Genomic DNA, 19,104 nt, shown 5'->3' with positions numbered 1-19,104 from the left:
TTGATTGTTAAATGACAAAACATGTGCTACACTTTTGAAAGGGCAACTTAGATAAGTACTTATTAGTTGTGTTTGTGTGCATAAATTCTGTGTTATCTGGTGGCCAGATGTATCTTAATTTACGATTAATGTACATTAAATTGCTTTCTTTCAAACAAATATCTTCGAAGATTTTATTTAACATTTATTCTTTTTTGAAAATAAAGCATTAAATAATAATTCAAATCATTGAATACACATTTCTTGATAAAAAAAGAATGGTACGTTAAAAAGTACAGTTTAAATTTCACATGATTTTTAACAACTAAAATCTGATAAACATGCAATGTATATATTGTATTTTTAAAAAAGGGGAAAAAACAACGAAAAATTGTTGCTTAATATTAAAGAGACAATGAAAACTTACCTGTTGATCAAGCCTGACACAACCTATTTGATAAGGTACGATGACTGTGTCCGTTTAAATATGTCATGTTCTGTATTGCGAAAGATAATACACCCTTGGTGAATCCTCAAGCCTGCTACAACCTATTTTTTTGTTAATAGTTTTGAAAGATAGTATTTACTTTGTACTTGATTATTAAAAATATAGAAGGCACCTATTTTGTATAGGTACAATACGTGCGGGCTTTAATAATAAAACAAGCTAATTCAGAGAATTCGTGTCCCCCGCTTAGGGAAAAAGTCAGATCCCCCTGACTGAATTAGTAGAATTATTAAATGTATACATATATCGAGATCCAGGGACCTTTCATATGTGAAGCGGGAGACATACCACTGGATCACGGAATCGCTATAAATTATACAAGTATATGCAGAAGTGAAGACAAATATGTTCGGTATTATCTAAAACAATTCATGGTGTTTGATTTATTGAGCCTTTATTAAACAGTTCTAATAAACCACTTTAAAAAATTGAATGAAACTCATGAGGATTTCCTCGATTGAGATCAGTTTCTTAAAGACCAACTAAAACAAGCTGAAAAAACAACAACACCCATATTTAATGAACTTGATTACAAAATATCTCTCAATGAAATAAGTAAAGAAATAGGTAAACTAAAAAAATGGTAAGGCAGCTGGTACTGATAAAATATATAATGAAATGCTTAAACATGGTCAAACGGTCTTGGTACCAATATTACTGAAAATCTTTAATGGTTGCTTAACTCAAGCATTTTATCCTTCTTAATGGTGTGAAGGGTACATTACTCCAGTATACAAATCTAACAACACTATTGATCCCAACAATTATAGAGGAATCACATTAACCAGCTCAATTGGCAAACTGTTTAACTATATTCTTAACTCAAGATTAGATAAATATTTAAAATGCAATGATAAAATTAATCCTTGTCAAATAGGATTTACAAAACAAGCTAGAACTTCAGATCATGTTTTTGTCTTGAAAACACTTGTTGTAAAACACTGCAAATCAAAACAAGGGAAGCTTTATGCTTGCTTTGTTGACTTTCATAAGGCCTTCGATAGTATAAACCATGCTGGTCTAAAGCTTAAACTACTAAAAGCTGGTATTAGCACTAAATTTTACTCAATTGTTAAGGATATGTATTCTTAAAGCTATTCTTCTATTAAACTAAGTAACAAATTAATCAGTCACTTTCGTTCTTACAATGGGGTTAGATTAGGTGATAACATAAGCCCAAACCTATTCAAGATTTATCTCAATGATCAATCAAATTATCTGTCAAATTCTAAAAGTTTGTAAAATTAAACAATGATTCATCTATGTCCATTCATTGCCTAATGTATGTTGATGACATGGTACTTCTCTCCCCAACTGCTGAAGGTCTACAAGAAAAACTCGATATACTAAGTACATACTGTAAGGACTGGTGTTTAAAAGTTTATACAAAGAAAACAAAAATTATAGTGTTCACTTCATCTGGTAAACACGTTAAAATTCCCTTCCATCTGGATAACAACTATATTGAATGTGTTAAACAATACAAGTATCTTGGTCTGACTGTTAATGCATCTGTAACACTAAGAAATGCTAAAAATGATTGTTGTAACAAAGCCAAAAAACCTATTACAAACTTCAAAAAACTTTCTAAGATTTAATCCATGCATCAATTAGAACTGCTTTAAATGTATTTGACCACACTATTAAACCCATTATTCTGTATGGTTCGGAGTTATGGTTTTTTTTTTACCCAACAACCTCTTAATTTAAGAGAAATCCAAATATAACAAAATTCACAAAAGCTTAGAAGGCGGAATTCTAAATCTTAAAATTTACAAACATTTACTAATGGTTCATGGTAAAAGCAGCAATTTTGCTGTAAGATCTGAGCCAGGACGTTTGAATTTACATTTTGATGTCATTAAAAATATGTTGTTATACTGGCATAGATTAGAGAATCTAGATGGTGAATTTCCCTTGCTTAGTGAGGCTTTTAACTGCTCTAAAACACTACACCAAAATGGTTTTACTTCATGGTATTCTTGTATTAACTTCTTACTTAACCATATTGATATTAAAATGAGTGATTTCCTAGGTATGTCAACCCCACAATTTAAAATCAATTTAAAAAGAATATTACTGAATTTCTATGAATGTATGTATATTCAGTATATTTTTTATATACCTTTTTTTTAAAACAGTTGCTCTTTATTCGTAATCCATCTTGCATTATTAGTGTGATCTAAGGCATGGTACAACGTTGCAACCTCTGTAAGAACTTAAGAGATAAATCAAAAGTCAAAGAGATTGGCAAAAGTCAATACAATCAACTCAAGTTGAATAACAATTATATACCAGTATTCAATATACAATTAACTATAGTTTTTTAAGCATTATATGTTTAACACAATTATTTTGCGGTGATAGTGTTTTATGTTTTTTTACATTCAATTTGCATGGCCGTCCTCTCACTGAAGTAGAGGTACTGTGACCAATGGGCTCACTAAATGTTACCTCCCGCCTTCAAAATGATAACAACAGAAAAGTTTATGTTATGCTGTGGCGGGGAAACCCAAAATATGTGTCGGATCAAAAAATAAGATAGGAGGTGCACAATAGCAATATCTAATAAAGATTGTGTGAAAGTTTCATTTAATTTCACTCAGTGATAAAAGAGGAGTTGCAGATAAGAGATTGGTATACCAAAGCGTAACATACAGACTTACGTAAAATACCCTTTCACTTTTTAAGGGTATAATAAGTATTGTGAATGATCATTAAATTTTACTATAAATACTAACAACAGTGACAATTTGAGCTATACTATAAGTTACTAAAAATAGTAAAAACGGTTACAAGTGAACTCTGCAAGTAAAACAATAAGATAGTCAAAGGATGAGGTGACTTGCGGCCCCTCGCATATTGACAAAAAATTAAATGTCTTAATTTTACTCAAATTTTTGTATGTAACTAATCACTGATATGTGTACCTTTATAGAATACTGTTTTTAACAAAAAAAAAAGAAACGTGATTTGAAAGATTTAGATCTTATATTATGGTAGGGGTATCATGTTTACATTCAATTCCCATTGCATTATAACCCCGCCCCTCTCTTTGAAGCCCTTAAAATATACCAGCGCAGATAGGTACAATTTTCTCCTTTGGCTGGTCACTGTATTCCATTAAAAATCTACCTATATGTGAAAGGAGAAAATTGTACCTAACTGCGCCCACATGCTATTTTTCAAAGAAATGTAAAATCTAGTTGCCCTTTCCCATTATAAACAGATCGACGGAACTAGATATTTTGACGTAAGAATGAATTCATATGCTAATCGAGGCACAGGCGATACTTTCTAACTGACCAATCAGCTAAATAAAATTCGTTACGAGTGAGTAGCACAAAAATACTATGGAAACATGCTTGGAATTTTACTGCTATCCGATATTTTTTTTATGCATTAGAGTCACAGATTAGACACGGATCTCCATATGTACCATTTCCGAGACCACGGTAAAAATTTATTACAGTTATAGTAACAAATGATAGAATATACATGATATACATTAGTTTAAAGTTTTGTAGCGTGTTTGGTGAGCAATTCGCTAGGTTTACACGTATTCCTGAGTATCGGTGAATACATGTTTTATATGTGCATATCTTGCTCTAAAAACCATAAATGCTGAAGATCCATGCATATTATTATAAACAGCATTGGCTGACCAATGTCCATTATAACAGTCCAGTCCAATACGAAAATTCGTAATATTACAAGTTTTCGTAATATAAAACTTATATTACGATTTTTCGTAATGTAATTAAATTACGAATTCGCGTAATAAAGTAGATTGTAAGAAACTATATTACGAGTTTTCGTAATCCAAGACAAATTCAAGCATTGCAAGAAATTGAGTGGTGGGTAGCAAAGAATGACGTCAGTTATATATCAGATTCCACGGCTTATGATAGCAGGCGGTCAGATTGGTCAGTTACGCCTATCAGAAAGCATGGAAATTTAAGAAGAAAGTACCGCCAGCGATGGATGAGTGGACAATTTCTTTTATTATTCTTTTATAGGAATTTTCCCACGGATAAGACCAATTTTCCAGTAAATTTCAATATTCGCTCAAGCATGTAGCATTGGTCCATATCACCCGAAATCCCTACTTTTCTTCCGAAGTCTACCCTAAAAATCACACCCTCGTTTCATAATTCAACTGTTCGTGCAATTCTTATTAAAACACACAGAATTTCAAATCTCAGTAAGTGTCGTACAAGTTATCGCCCGTGACATCTCGTATTAAAAGCCATACTTTGCTACCCGCCACTCAATTTCTTGCAATGCTTGAATTTGTCTTGGATTACGAAAACTCGTAATATAGTCTCTTAAATCTGCTATATTACGCATATTCGTAATTAAACTACATTACGAAAAATCGTAATATAAGTTCTACATTACGATTACTTGTAATTGTAGAAACCAACAGAAGTATTAAAGAAAATATATGATGTTCACAGCAACAAATATTTGTTCCAATCACATAAGATTTAAATTAAAATGATCAAACTTGGAAAAATAGGCATCACTGATGATAACTATACTTTGCGATTATGACTAACAACAACCGAAGAATTGGTTGCCAAAATAAAATAAATCATCTCTAATAATGTTTGATTGACATGGTTTTTCGCTAACCTCAACAAAGTTGGATATAGCTTTTCTGATACCATCAGTGCGGGGTCCGAGTCAGCGTCAGATTCAGTACCGCTTTCCCAGGCCTAAGTTTTAAGTGCAGTTTTCGTGTTTAACATATGCTCTACATGATTAGTGATTCATGGAGGATCCTCATAGTGAGCCCTTTATTGACCAAACCTACATGATTTATACATCTAAGGATGCACACTAATTGAGTTGTTTAAGATGCTGGATTTGACATTTTCACAGACATTTTGTAGTTAATGGACTAGGTAAAAGGTTTTTTTTTTTTTTTTTTTTTTTTTTTTTTTTTACAGATCTGCTATTTTTGACAAAAGAGTTAAAAACGACTTTAGTGTATGTGTATCCAATCAATTTGTTTGAAATAAAAATAAATGCAGCCCTCTGCACTTTTCAAAAATTCTAATGGGTAACGATACCTTAATTCCATTTCTTTGAATCTGACAAAAAACTCCAAACAAACAAGATTTGGAAAAAAGCAATGGTAATGGAAGAGGAAAGAATTCCCAGAGCTTTCCTCAGGGAAAGTTTTCTATGCTATTTCTTTCATATAGTTGTTGTCTGTTTTTTTTTCTTAATTTATCTTAATATATATGTGACAAGAAAAACAGAAAAAGAGGGGAGTTGGGTACGTGTTGCCATCCATAAACAGGCGCGGATCCAAGATTTGTAGTTAGAGGTCTTGAGGCCCCAAGTGGGTCGAGGGAAAAGCCCTGGTGGGTTACCAGGGGGCGAAGCTCCCGAATTCTAGGGATTTTGTAGGGTAAAAATGAGGTCTACAAGGTAAAATATTTGATTTACGCTAACTTTGAGAATTTAGGGGGGATGCCCCCACCCTTGAATCCGCAACTGATAGATTAATCTTCAAATAATCCACAGGGCAAGTAATTTTATAAATATCAATACAAATATAAAATTTATTCAAATATGTGTGGCAGCTGGCAGTAAGCAGCTGACAGTTGGCAGTAAGCAGTTGGCTGTCGTATATGGCGTTCCATAAGAAATAGCTAAAAAAATTATTTAAAAGAAAGCAAATCTCAAAGAGAAAAGACTCTTTATTTCTTTTTCTCCCCGTTCCTCTCTTGGATTTAAGGATTTCAATCCCTCATGGGACCAAATTCTCTACCCTTAAATGGCCGTCAAGTACACGATATTCTGATATTATATTAACGAATTTAGAAGTGGAAAAGGATTGCCCAGGAGAAATTTTCAAAAAGTTCATTAATTAAGGAGTAGTTAATTAACAAAGATTCTATTGAAGTCTATGGGGAAAAGCTTTTTTTTTTTCAAAATAGAAATTCAAATAATTTGAATATAAGTAAATCCTGTGGTGGAAAGATGCATTAAAATATTTAAAACAAAATGATAATTGAAAAAAAAAATTACCGTCTAATTTTTTTCAATTGATTTTATTTTACTAATTAAAAAAAGGGGAGATAACTCTTACCAAAATTCAAGGTCATTAATTAGGACACATCCCACAAAAATACTTATAGTATGTCTAAATATACTATGTCCATATAAACTGAGTATTGAATGCCTACATATCTTTTATACAATCGTCTATTTTTATATCAAATACCAATCCTCCGTTTTTCTGCCAGAATCTGCTCTGCTCTGTTTTTGCCAAAAATGATATAAACAAGTATTTGAATTGAAAAGAGCATTTATTACAAATGCCAATGTAATATACAGCAGTATTGTTTGATATAAAATATATGTTACACCTGTCACAATGAAAAACTAAAAACAACCAAAAAGGTACATACAATAAACAAGAGGCCCAGGGGCCACTACGCTTACCTGAGCACATTGGCTAGGAAAAAGCACATATCAGATCAGAACTGAAAGTTTACGGGAGTGGGGAGGGGGGGGGGGCTGAATTTTAACCCCCCAGGGGCTCATGATTTGAACAGACTAGAATCTACACTACCTGAAGATGATTCCATATTAATATTATATGACACTAATCATAGCTTTGAAGTACTTGAAAAGATGATTTTGAAAGGTTTCCCAATAAATCACTATGTAAGACTTGGGTCGGCCATTTTGGCCTTACCCTAGCCTCGAGTGGGTCATGATTTGAACAAACTTGAATCTACAATACCTGTGGATGATTCCACATGAATTTCATCTTTCCTGGCCCAGTGGTTCTTGAGAAGAAGATTTTTCCTATATATTCCTATGTAAAACTTGGGTCGGCCATTTTGGCCCCACCCTAGCCCCGGGGGTCATGATTTGAACAAACTTGAATCTACAATACCTGAGGATGATTCCACATGAGATTCATATTTCCTGGCCCAGTGGTTCTTGAGAAGAAGATTTTTAAAGATTTTTCCTCTATATTCCTATAGATGTAAAACTTGGGTCAGCAATTTTGGCCCCACCCTAGCTCCGGGGGTCATGATTTGAACAAACCTGAATCTACACTATCTGAAGATGATTTTACATGAGTTTCAACTTTGCTGGCCCAGTGATTCTTCAGAAGAAGATTTTTTTAAAATGCCATTAATTTTTCTCTATTTCGTAATTATCTCCCCTTGAAAAAGGGCGTGGCACTTCATTTGAATAAACTTGAATCCCCTTCACCCAAGATGCTTTGTGGCAAGTTTGGTTGAAATTGGCTCAGCGGTTCTTGAGAAGTGGAAAATGTGAAAAGTTTACGGACAGACAGACAGACAGACAGACTGACAGACAGACGGACAGACGGACGCTGGACAAAATGTGATCAGAAAAGCTCACTTGAGCCTTCAGCTGAGGTGAGCTAAAAATGAAATGCATATCTTAAATTTGCTCTAATTAATATAGAATAACAATGCATATACAGTGGACCCTCATTTATCCGGACGCTTTGGTTCCCAGGCAATATCTGAATCACCAGTTAAACAAGACAAAATAATATTTAAAAATTTCGTTCAAATGAAAAATCGTCCGGATACTGAAGCATCCGGGTATCTGGCGTCCGGATAACTGAAGGTCCACTGTAGAACTCTTAGTATGTACACAATAAAAACACACATGACTAAAAATGGCAAAAAGATGGGACTTGATTAAAAAACATGAAAGGGACCAAAGAAATAGGATTTAAATAACCCAAACCATATACAGTATCAATCCCACAAAGAAATACACCTAACACAGTGGGTTATTCCAAAAATAAGTGCATACTAATAAAAAAACACTGATGCAAAATAACACGAACCATGTAGAGGTATAAATGGAAGACCCGATGGAAAATATACCAAATCCATATTTAATGTCAGAAAAAAACCCAACCATATTGGGGTGTTAAGACCTGAACTTAAAAGTTCAAAGGTCAAATATGAACTAAATAGGCAACTTGTGTTACAGCCTCATACAATGTAATTAGAGGTAATACACTAAAAAAATGTGCCTTACACACTAAATTAAACATATCTGTACACAAATTGAGTTTGTTTCAATGAAGTATGTATTATGAAGCACCCCACTTAATAGTGAGAATAGCATACAAAATAAACTTTACCCACCATTGTGCAGAGATTTAAGAACAGAAACAACAACAGCCCTTATGTTATTGTAATACTTGATGTTCCCCTGTCTATTTAAATGAACTCCATCATCAAGGAAAACACTAGACTTAGTGGAAAAGTAAGACGAAAATCTTAACTGGAGGCATAACAAAATCCGGAATATAGAAAATAAAAATTTTTACAATAGAAATGGTATAAATTACTTTATGCTTCACATAAATACAATTATGTTTTCAATTTCATCGAATTTCTTTCTATTAGGGATTGAAGACCTTAATTCTAATCAACTAAAGCGGAGACACCTTCGTGGAGGATTACATTGTAAGTAATAATGATAATAAATAAATTAAAAAAACAGTAATGAAGTAATAATAAATCAAAAACTTAATTTCTTAAATTTATATTTACAGTGTAATATAAACTGTGTCTTGCCAGTAAATTAGAATTTTCAGATTACGTTTACTACACTTTTAACGTATTCATGACGTCGCGTCAAAATTCTTCGTAAAATCTCGACGTTCTGCTATAAAAGGTAATGTATTCATCGTTATTTTTCCAATGCATAAATTTAAGTAAGATATACAAATTATATATCATTTGATTAATTTTTTTTTTAACTTTTTAAAATTTTTTGAACGGAGCAAGTCTGACAGCCGGCATTTTTGGCCAATACCGTACTTTGTTCTCTTAGACAATGTATTTTTTTCAAAACATGATCATGACAATTCATTAAAAAAACATACAACAATGTACATTTTACGAGGAGTTATCAAAAAGTTCGTGGACTGATGCTATAAAATTAGTAATATGTTGTATGAGTTTACAAAATTTACAGGGAACATAAATTAACAAAAAAAAAATAAAGAAATGTTGAAAATTTCAGCTTGAAATGCACACTTTTCTCAAATTATTATAAAATAAAAACGACATTATACGATCACCCGGCGCCGTCGCCACTTAGTTTAATGACGCCCGAAAACATCATTATTTATTTTTCAATGTCCGCTTCGTTTATCTCGTACACTTATTTTGATGAGATTCCCTAGAAATGAGTAAGGACTTCAGGCTGTCTTGTCTTTATGACTTAACAATGTCATGAACAGCAGCTTTCAATGCATAAATCATTGCAAATGGATTAAATCCATTAAATTTTATAGATTGAGAGAGATCCTCAGTTGATTGTGCAAGCATATTATTTTAGTTTTATATAGCTAAAACACATGAACAATGTCATTATTTGACGTGATAAATTTTCCAAACCTTGACTACAATTCGTCATTAATTAAGCATTCCTTTTCTCTCTGAATCTATTTTTGCATTATAAAACAACTAATCTGGATGCAAATTATTTCTCCGTACCTAGTTTAAACATTTCCTAGGTGTATACCAGTTTTTCAGGGGCGAAACTATATAGAATATTGGAAAAGGAAACCCCTCCCCCTTTTGACGCCATTTGCTAGACAATATTTGTTTTGATACTTCATTTAAAATTTACAAAAATTTACAAAACAATTTCATAGAACTCACAGAATGAGGTAAAAAATCCACATTTTATGGAATAATAATTTCCCAACACCTACCTGAATGAACGGGATTTGGGGGTGTCAAATTTTCAAATCAAAATATTTTATCTTACTTACACTTAGGTCGAAAAAATGTCGTTTTCGAGGTTGCGCCGCCTGGACTATGGTGGCATATTTCTGCCCCTTGTGTGCAAGTTATTTGTCTATCAGATATGTCGACTTGCAAGATAAATATGTTGACATGCAAGATAGTTATGTCAACATGCAACATAAATATATTGACATGCAAGAAAATTGCAATCAAATAAGTATTTTAAGAAAATCTTCAAAAATCTCAAATATCGCCCACATGTGACATCCAACATGCTAAATGCAACTACTTTATGTTAACATGCAAGATAAATATGTCGACATGCAACTTATTTATGTCGACATGCAACTTATTTATGTTGACATGAAACTTATTTATGTCGAAATACAACTTATTTATGTAAACATGTGACATTTCTATGTTGGCATGCAATTTAGTTATGTTGACATGCAAGATAAATATGTTGACATGCAACTTATTTATGTCGACATGCAACTTATAAGTTGCATGTCAACATATTTATCTCGCATTTCAACATAACCAAGTTGCATGTCGACATAAATAAGTTGCATGTTAACATATATAAGTAGCATGTCGACATAAATAAGTTGCATGTCAACATAAATAAGTTGCATGTCGACATAAATAAGTTGCATGTCGACATATTTATCTTGCATGTTAACAGAAAGTTGTTGCATTTAGCATGTTGGATGTCACATGTGGGCGATATATGAGATTTTTGAAGATTTTTTCATAATACTTATTTTATTGCAATTTTCTTGCATGTCAACATATTTACGTTGCATGTTGACATAACTATCTTGCATGTCAACATATTTATCTTGCATGTCGACATATTTCATAGAAAAATAACTTGCACACAAGGGGCAGAAATATGCAACCATACTGGACATACCATTGCTTACAAAAACTTTACTGATTTGTGGTTTATTCTAAAGATAGAAAAGATGATGATAACTAAATATTTTAAAATCTATTGACGTACCTAAAGCAGTTTTAATTTTATGGCGCTAGTCCACGAACTTTTTGAAAACCCCTCGAATTTACATCTTAGAGTTTAAATGTGGAGACGTAAGCATATCACAGAACTGATATACATGTAGTTACAATGTAGAGACGTAAAAATATAACAGATAAAGTTATAATACAGAAACGTAAACCGATCACAGATATAATTAAAATAAAAAAACATAAAATATCACAGATCTAACATGTAAATGGTTTCCTTGAAAAATAAAAACAATTAAGGAAAATTTCAAGAAGTTTGATTTTTGTCAGGGACTTTGGATTGTTCACAAACAATTTTATTCTGTATGATTAATGCAACAGTACTTAAAAAAAATAGAAAATACTCTTTGGTTATCATTTTCCAGAAACAAAATCCCAAATTACAGATACAAAATCCCCAGTAAAGGCTTTAACCTTCAATGTATCAGTACCCTTCAAAGAAACTAAAACAACAACAATAGCAATAAAAAGGATTATGTTAATTAAGTGTTCAATGTTGTAATGATGATTTGTTTCAATATTTATTCTCAGGAAAGGATTTTTTTGTAAGTAACCAAAAATAAAGTACTGTACGTGATTTAAAATTCGACACAGAACGAAAAAATGATTTTTAAGTTGGTTTTTCATCTGTTACATCCGTCTCCATTTGCTCGTCTTCGAAAGTACACAGTTTCTTTGTATCATGCAAGTCAAGAGCATTGAGTACTTCTCTTATTGGTGTAACCACTATTTTGAAATCAGACGTTCCTCCGACGACCATCCCAATGCATTCGAGAGATTTCTTCCCGCTGTTTTCCATACATTGAAAAACAAAAGCCCCGGAGTCTCCATGATCAGCAAATACTGAAGAGATGCTTGATACAGTATACTGATCATGGTATTCAAAATTTTGACCAGGATCTCTAAAGTCAGATAGATGAATCGCAGTTAACAACCGTGATTCCAGTTTACCGCTCGTGAAATTTGTTGTTGCCCCAAATTTGTAGCATGATGCATTTAGTGCGGCGTCCTCCCGAATTTTACCTTCGTATATTTCATCGGGAGAAAATTCTGTACAGAAAAGAAAATACCTAACGAACATGAAGTAAATAAAGTATCCAAAATATCTTTGTAATAGATTGAATCTGTAGATTTATTTTAAACTTGAAAAATTATGAATTATGTTAAAAGTATAATGTTCTATAAAAAAAAGTCAAAGGACACTAACTTAGTTTTGCAATTTTGTCCATTCCCAGTCCAGTGAATGACATTCTAGTTGGTTTCCTCGAGCTGTCTACTTTCACTAATGATGCATCAACTGTAGTTGCATCGGAACTCCTCGGATGAACAGATTTAATAACAACACCACACACATTATTTTCCCAGGACGGTCCAGAGCTTGGTTGTACAACTCGAGTGTCATTTTCAATCATCTTTTCAGGCTCATCATGGATAACATGGGCACAAGTTATGAATCCTATCTCTTTTCTTATCCCAAAATTCACGAATCCCCCTAATGTTCCAATTAAATTACCATCTACAAAACATATAGAATTATGTTAAATACAGAGATCATATGCTTTTAGATAGAAACATTGTTTACATGAACAGTTGAACTAACTAATATTATTTTAATATCTCCAATCTACAAATGTTGTTCATGTATAACGTTTCACAAGACGAACATAAAGTGCAATTTAATATTCTTCTGCATTTAGTCGAAAGTAATGTCTGGGTACTTCTTTGGAACAATTGGCAATCTTCGACTGACTTTGCTACACGCTTCATTGAAATCTTGAATGTGATTAATTAGCGGAGGAATTGCTTCGAGTCGGGCCCCGTGGGGATCCGGGTTAGAATAGGTCTTCAGTACCCCCTTGCTTGTCGTAAAAGGCGACTAAATGGGGCGGTCCTTCGGATGAGACCGTATAAACCGAGGCCCCGTGTCACAGCAGGTGTGGCACGATAAAGATCCCTCCCTGCTCAAAAGCCCTGAGTGCCGAGCAAAGGCCTAAATTTGCAGCCCTTCACCGGCAATGGTGACGTCTCCATATCAGTGAAATATTCTGGAGAGGGACGTTAAACAGTATATAATCAAGCAATCAAGCTTCGAGTCGGATTGATAGCTTCGCCAAAAACTGCCTGTAACTCATCTCATTGTTTGTCGATCTGCAGAATTTTTTTAAAAAAAATTGTCTAATTCTTCATTGCATATTAGTTTTCATTACAGCCATAAGATAGCAATATTTCAGAAACAGATAGTTGGGCGTACCATAAATTTGAATAATGCAGATTTCAAAGGTAGAGCATGCGTATTTAGGGGAAATTCAAATAAGATCCCATAACTGAGTCAGCAAAATATTAGAACACTATTCACATCCGAGGTTGATCAAAGTGTTTTGAAGCAATGCAGCGTTTAGCCTAAAGTCCTAATGATACACACAATTAATTTGCTTTACTAGTAAGAATATTTTAAAATCCCTTTCTTTCAGGAAATAAATTATATGCGAAAACAATTAAGTTTTTGATACAATTACTAGAAATACGAGTAAGAATTTCAAACAAATCTATCGTCTCTCTTTTGAATCAAAAAATGAAAAAAATGTATGTATTTCACTTACAATATCACTTAAGTTATTTGATAGGAAAATAAAGATACATGTATGTTTGCTCTATTCAAAGATCAGGCCCAATGATAATGAAACAGACTTAGACTTAAGTCAAAATTTCTATCATTTATAAAATCTTAAAAAACTTGTTAAAGGAAACTCTTAATTTGCATATGACAACAGACTGATGATCAAAATTGGAAAGCATTTTCATTTTGGGCTGCATCTAAACATTTTTCTACTTAAGCTAAGATGTTTCATGATCCCGGGGCCAGGACTTTAAGAATCAAATACAAAATCACCTTCTCTGCTTATTTCTGCTCCGATCTTTAATTCTGAATGACGATCCTTAGGGTCTAGTGGAGCATCCATGCTTCTTGGGTATGTATAAAAGAATCCTTCTCGAATATCAATTCTAAATTCCCCTAGGTTCTCAGCAAAGAACGTTTCTCCTAAAGGAATCACATTCTTCATAGTGCAGTAGATCAAAATACAGTTCTCGTTTCGAATCCTTTTTCCCTTTTCCATTGATCGGTATGGAGATGCACCGATAATTTCGATATTAGAATGTGACCTCATTAATATCGCACTATTTCGCCTCATACATTGGTGGAGTTTTGCATGGACATCTTCGTTGAAAGTGGGTGAATCTTCATAACGTTCGTATTTCCTTGTTTTTAGGGATTCTTCCGTCATTGCTATCCATTGCTTATATAAAATCGGTAGTCCTTTGTACGTTGTAGTCTTCTTTTTGTCGCAGAATACGTTGTCTATTACAATAACTATAACAGACTGTTTTCTTTGTAGACAAAAGCCATAATACACTTTCTTAACGGTCGGTCCAATGTTCCTTTCAACAAAACGGTATAAATCCATCATGTAACTGCGTGGTATATCAAAAAAACCAATCTACAGAATGCAAACGAGGAGAAATTCAGAAATTTTTTATTCTGTTTTGTTGAAAACATCAAGGTAAGGATTTTTTTTTGTAATTTTATTTCAAAGAAAGGGACGTGATTTTATAAAGAGATTAATGAATTGATACATAAGTTGAAAAAAAAACGTTTGGGGTAATTTTACAAACGTTAATAATACCTTTACTTCATTAGATAAATCATTATTAAGGCTATGATGGATACTAAACAATCGCTATAATTGAAACCAAATATTCTTTATTTATTTTTGATTTAAAATGAAAAACTAAAAAAAGAAAATTTTCTGTGTTTCCCGATAAATTTACCTCACGTAGAAGTAATCTATAATACATAGAATTGAAATTTTCCCATTCCTCTTTTTCATATGCATCATTGAAAATGCTGATAATCATCGACTCAATTTCTGCAAAAAATGCAAACAAAAAGGAAAAAAAAAAGATTAATTGCTAGTAGTTCTGCTCCAAATCCAAAACGCCCCCTCCATCAGTTTTCAAAATGGTTTTTAAAAAGGGCAAAAGAATATGAACTGAAGTAATATCTTTCATTTCAATATGATAGAATTATTTCTCTCTCTAACTGTTTCTAATTGGCTGAGGTCCAATAATGTAGAAAATATGCGGTCCATCCCCCAAAATAAAAGTCTTTATTGGGGATCCGGGTTAGAATAGGTCCTTAGTACCCCCTTGCTTATCGTAAAAGGCGACTAAATGGGGTCCTTCGGATGAGATCGTATAAACCGAGGCCCCGTGTCACAGCAGGTGTGGCACGATAAAGATCCTTCCCTGCTCAATGGCCCTGAGTGCCGAGCATAGGGCCAAATTTGCAGCCCTTCACCGGCAATGGTGACGTCTCCATATCAGTGAAATTTTCTGGAGAGGGACGTTTAACAGTATACAACCAACCAACCAACCTTATAATTATTTAAAAAACGCTGGCCCTGAAGAGGAAATGAATAGCTTTTTTCGTTTAATAATATAATAAATCAGTTTTGCTTAAGAACAAAAATTAATAAACACTATTAAGCGACTTTTAAAGTACAATATTCACATCTTCTCTCGGGCTCGGTGAATTGTTTGCTTCTTAAGTGGTTCAAGCATTTTATTGACCACATATAATCTCAATAATTGTATACAATATGACAGGATATTATAAATCTAAGGTAAAATGTAATATTTTTTTAGTGGACCAGAAGTTGTTTTTAATCATGCAAATAGCTAACCTGCAAAATAAATCTACAGTGTGAGTACTTATAGGTAAAGAAAAGACTGTCATAGTTGTACCATGATAGCTGAACATTTCTTTGTTCGAATCCATAGTGTATTTTGAGCAAACACACTTTTCTGTGACCAATATATATATCCCACTACTAGTAATTTCTAACTCTGCCTTCTTGCAACCTAGATAAGTTAACATTTTATAATGAATATCCATCGTTTATTGCATAATGACTTTGTCAGCAAATACAGTCTATCATTAAGACAAAAGCTGACTGATGTTTTCATACTTATTTTAGTGCGTTATTTAACCACTGAATAACCGTCTTCGGATTTTTCGGTTATTTCTCGATCATGTCAAGGAGCACATGCAGGTTTAATCGATTTACAAGACATGCTCATTCCTACATTGTACCTGATCAGACTGCTGATGTTTTGGGGTCCTTGTTAGCTTTGCCCATAATATTCATTGTTTGAATATATTTTTGAGCTTCACTAGCTACAACTTGTAATCTCCATCTATAGATTTCATGTATCTACATCGTTTCCGGAATGATGGCAAAAGACGCTAGTTGTCTACACACGCCAGTTGCAGATTTGTTTATAGAAACTGAATACCGGGAGTGTTTTAGTCGAGAAACTGACATCATAAAAACTGGTGACTACGATATGGTACGTGTAGTGATGTCATATTGTCCTGCATCTTTTGATTTTGATTCGGCTAGAGCTTCTATCCTCTTGTCTACCTTGTTTTTCTGTAGTTTCTTTAATTTGAAATTAAAATTCTTCCTGTCGTTAAAAGGAGTTCTTTTAGAACAAAATGATAGGATCGAGAGTCTCATTGGTTACAATGCTCACCTGTGAAACTTTGGTCCTGATGATCATCACCAGATTTCCCCTTCTTGTAATATCTATGATGATTCCATTCTACGTATAATTATACGTAAAGATGTAAGTTTGATATTGTGTTTTAAATCATTTTTGGAATAAAGAGTTGATGATGCAAGCACTTCTAATTTGATACCCCTTTATTTTTTTTTTCAAATAAAGCTAAACAGCTGTGTATGATAACATTGTAGAAACATTAGAGAAATTTCATTTTTTTTTCAAACTAGTTCAAGAATCATCCTTTACTTACGTTTATACATTAATGTGATGTGTTCTAGAAAGCCATTTCTACCTTGAATAGATTAGAAAAAAGCAATATTTGGTAAATATTTGAATCATTTTATTATTATACATGAGATTAAATCAATGCTTTCAAAAAATCTGCATAAAGACTGGATGACATAATGAATCCCGTGTACGTTTTGACAAACCTCTTTTATATTTTTTTTCAGAATTAAGTATACCCCTATAAAATACTAGAATTACAGTTAACTATACCTTCTATACTTCTATATTTAACCATAGTTTACCATTGTATTAAAGTTTTTCTACTATAGTAAGTTCATTATTTTCTATGGATTACTTATTAAATTATTAATTGTGATATTTTTTCTTCAATTCATACATGCAAATTTTTTATATTAAATGGAACTATTATTTGTAAATTAACATACTTTTTTATCAACTTCTCATTAACTGTTATCGAATTCAAGATATTTTCAAAGCTTTCAGTTCTAGAGTAAAGTTTCAAAGTAAATCAAAGAATCAATGTTTTACTCGTAAAACATAACTTTCCATAGTGTGTAAATTCTTCTTCACCTTATCACTGTAACTAACGTTAATTCAGGTGACGTAATTATAGTTAATAAAGAAGACTTTAGATCCCTAATTATAAAAGGACCTTAATATAGAGAACCCCGATCTTTCAACTAACATCGGAATTTCATAAATATTGAGATTAGGATGAAAAGGGGTCTTACCGAAATTGCCATTACCTTTCTAACAAAAGTTACATAATGTCTTATTACATGTGTACTCCACTCCCCCACTTTGACATTGAGGGGAGGGCACTTGCGGTTCTGGATCCATTGATTTTTCCAGAAAAAGAATTATTTTGTTGTGTTTGTTGAAAATCTAGCGATTTTTCATGAAAATAAGGAATTCGGGTACTGTGGAATCACAAATTTTCGTGGGGGTTTAATTTTCGTTGTTTTCGTGGTATGACAAAACCCACGAATTCATGTCCACAACGAAATGTAAAATTTCACACACATTAGTACTCATTAATTCTTGATCCACGAAATCAAATCCCCACGAACCAAGAAATTTTCCTCAAACCACGAAAATTTGACCCCACGAAAATATGGGATTTTACAGTATGCTTTGTAGGGTTTTTGGGCGATAATTATAAAGGTTTTAAGGAAAATAAAGTCATACAGTGAAAGGAAACCGAACTCTCGTTAACCACGAGCCAGCTTGGACCATTTCAACTTCACATTGTTCTGTGTACATATATATACCGCATTCTAATCAAACTTTTTTCTGTTTTTCGTGATCAATTAAAGATGGAGAACATATGGAAGTAAAAAATATAAAGAACACCTGAAAATCATGTGGAACTCGAACTCCATGCTTTTTAACAAAAAACGGTCACGGTCGAGTAATTACACATTCGATTACAATTTTTTTGGCTTTGACAGGTAAGTATTGCAAATTGAAAGCAAAATTGTAAGTAACTAGTACATTGATGTCAAGGTTATATATATAGTGGAATCTTTGCAGGCTCGCAGTACCTTTCACGAAGTTCATGTGATGTTGAAAAGAATTACGACTTAAATTAAAATTTTTAACTTGGTTATGTTCTTGCAAAATTGGAATTTATAGATTACCTCGAAAGTGTAAGAATATTTGCTAAAATCAGGTGGCACCGACATCACATGACAAGTCCATATAAAATTCCAAATGTTTTCAACATTTAGATTTGAACTATATTATTACATTTCTATGATATCGGTTAAGTCCTTAAAGAATCACCCATCTATTCAAATATTTTTTAATGTGTAAAACATCGCCGATATTTCCAATTGTAAACCTTAAAGCCGTTTGGTCCGATTCTAATCGCTAAAAATATATAATCGATTTTCTTCTTGAAAAATGATTGTCCATAAATTGTTTCAA

The 19,104-nt window shown here is 32.8% G+C and overlaps 1 protein-coding gene across 1 annotated transcript; it reads right to left on the bottom strand.

Annotated features, from left to right (window-relative positions):
* Positions 1 to 11,909: 11,909 nt before the first annotated feature.
* Positions 11,910 to 17,010, bottom strand: LOC134231771 (uncharacterized). The gene is made up of 5 exons (XM_062713737.1): positions 16,897 to 17,010; positions 15,130 to 15,227; positions 14,192 to 14,798; positions 12,509 to 12,817; positions 11,910 to 12,351 (listed from the first exon to the last, which is right to left on the bottom strand). The coding sequence occupies exons 2-5, from the start codon at positions 15,214 to 15,216 to the stop codon at positions 11,912 to 11,914; spliced, it is 1,443 nt and encodes a 480-aa protein (XP_062569721.1). The 5' UTR covers positions 15,217 to 15,227; positions 16,897 to 17,010; the 3' UTR covers positions 11,910 to 11,911.
* Positions 17,011 to 19,104: the final 2,094 nt, after the last annotated feature.

The sequence above is a fragment of the Saccostrea cucullata genome, unplaced genomic scaffold (assembly GCF_032062105.1).
Source record: "Saccostrea cucullata isolate Sc308-1 unplaced genomic scaffold, CSIRO_AGI_Scuc_v1 ctg170, whole genome shotgun sequence".
Lineage (NCBI taxonomy): Eukaryota > Metazoa > Mollusca > Bivalvia > Ostreida > Ostreidae > Saccostrea > Saccostrea cuccullata.
The sequence above is the reverse complement of the archived record's forward strand: the minus strand, read 5'-3'. Positions and strand labels throughout refer to the sequence as shown.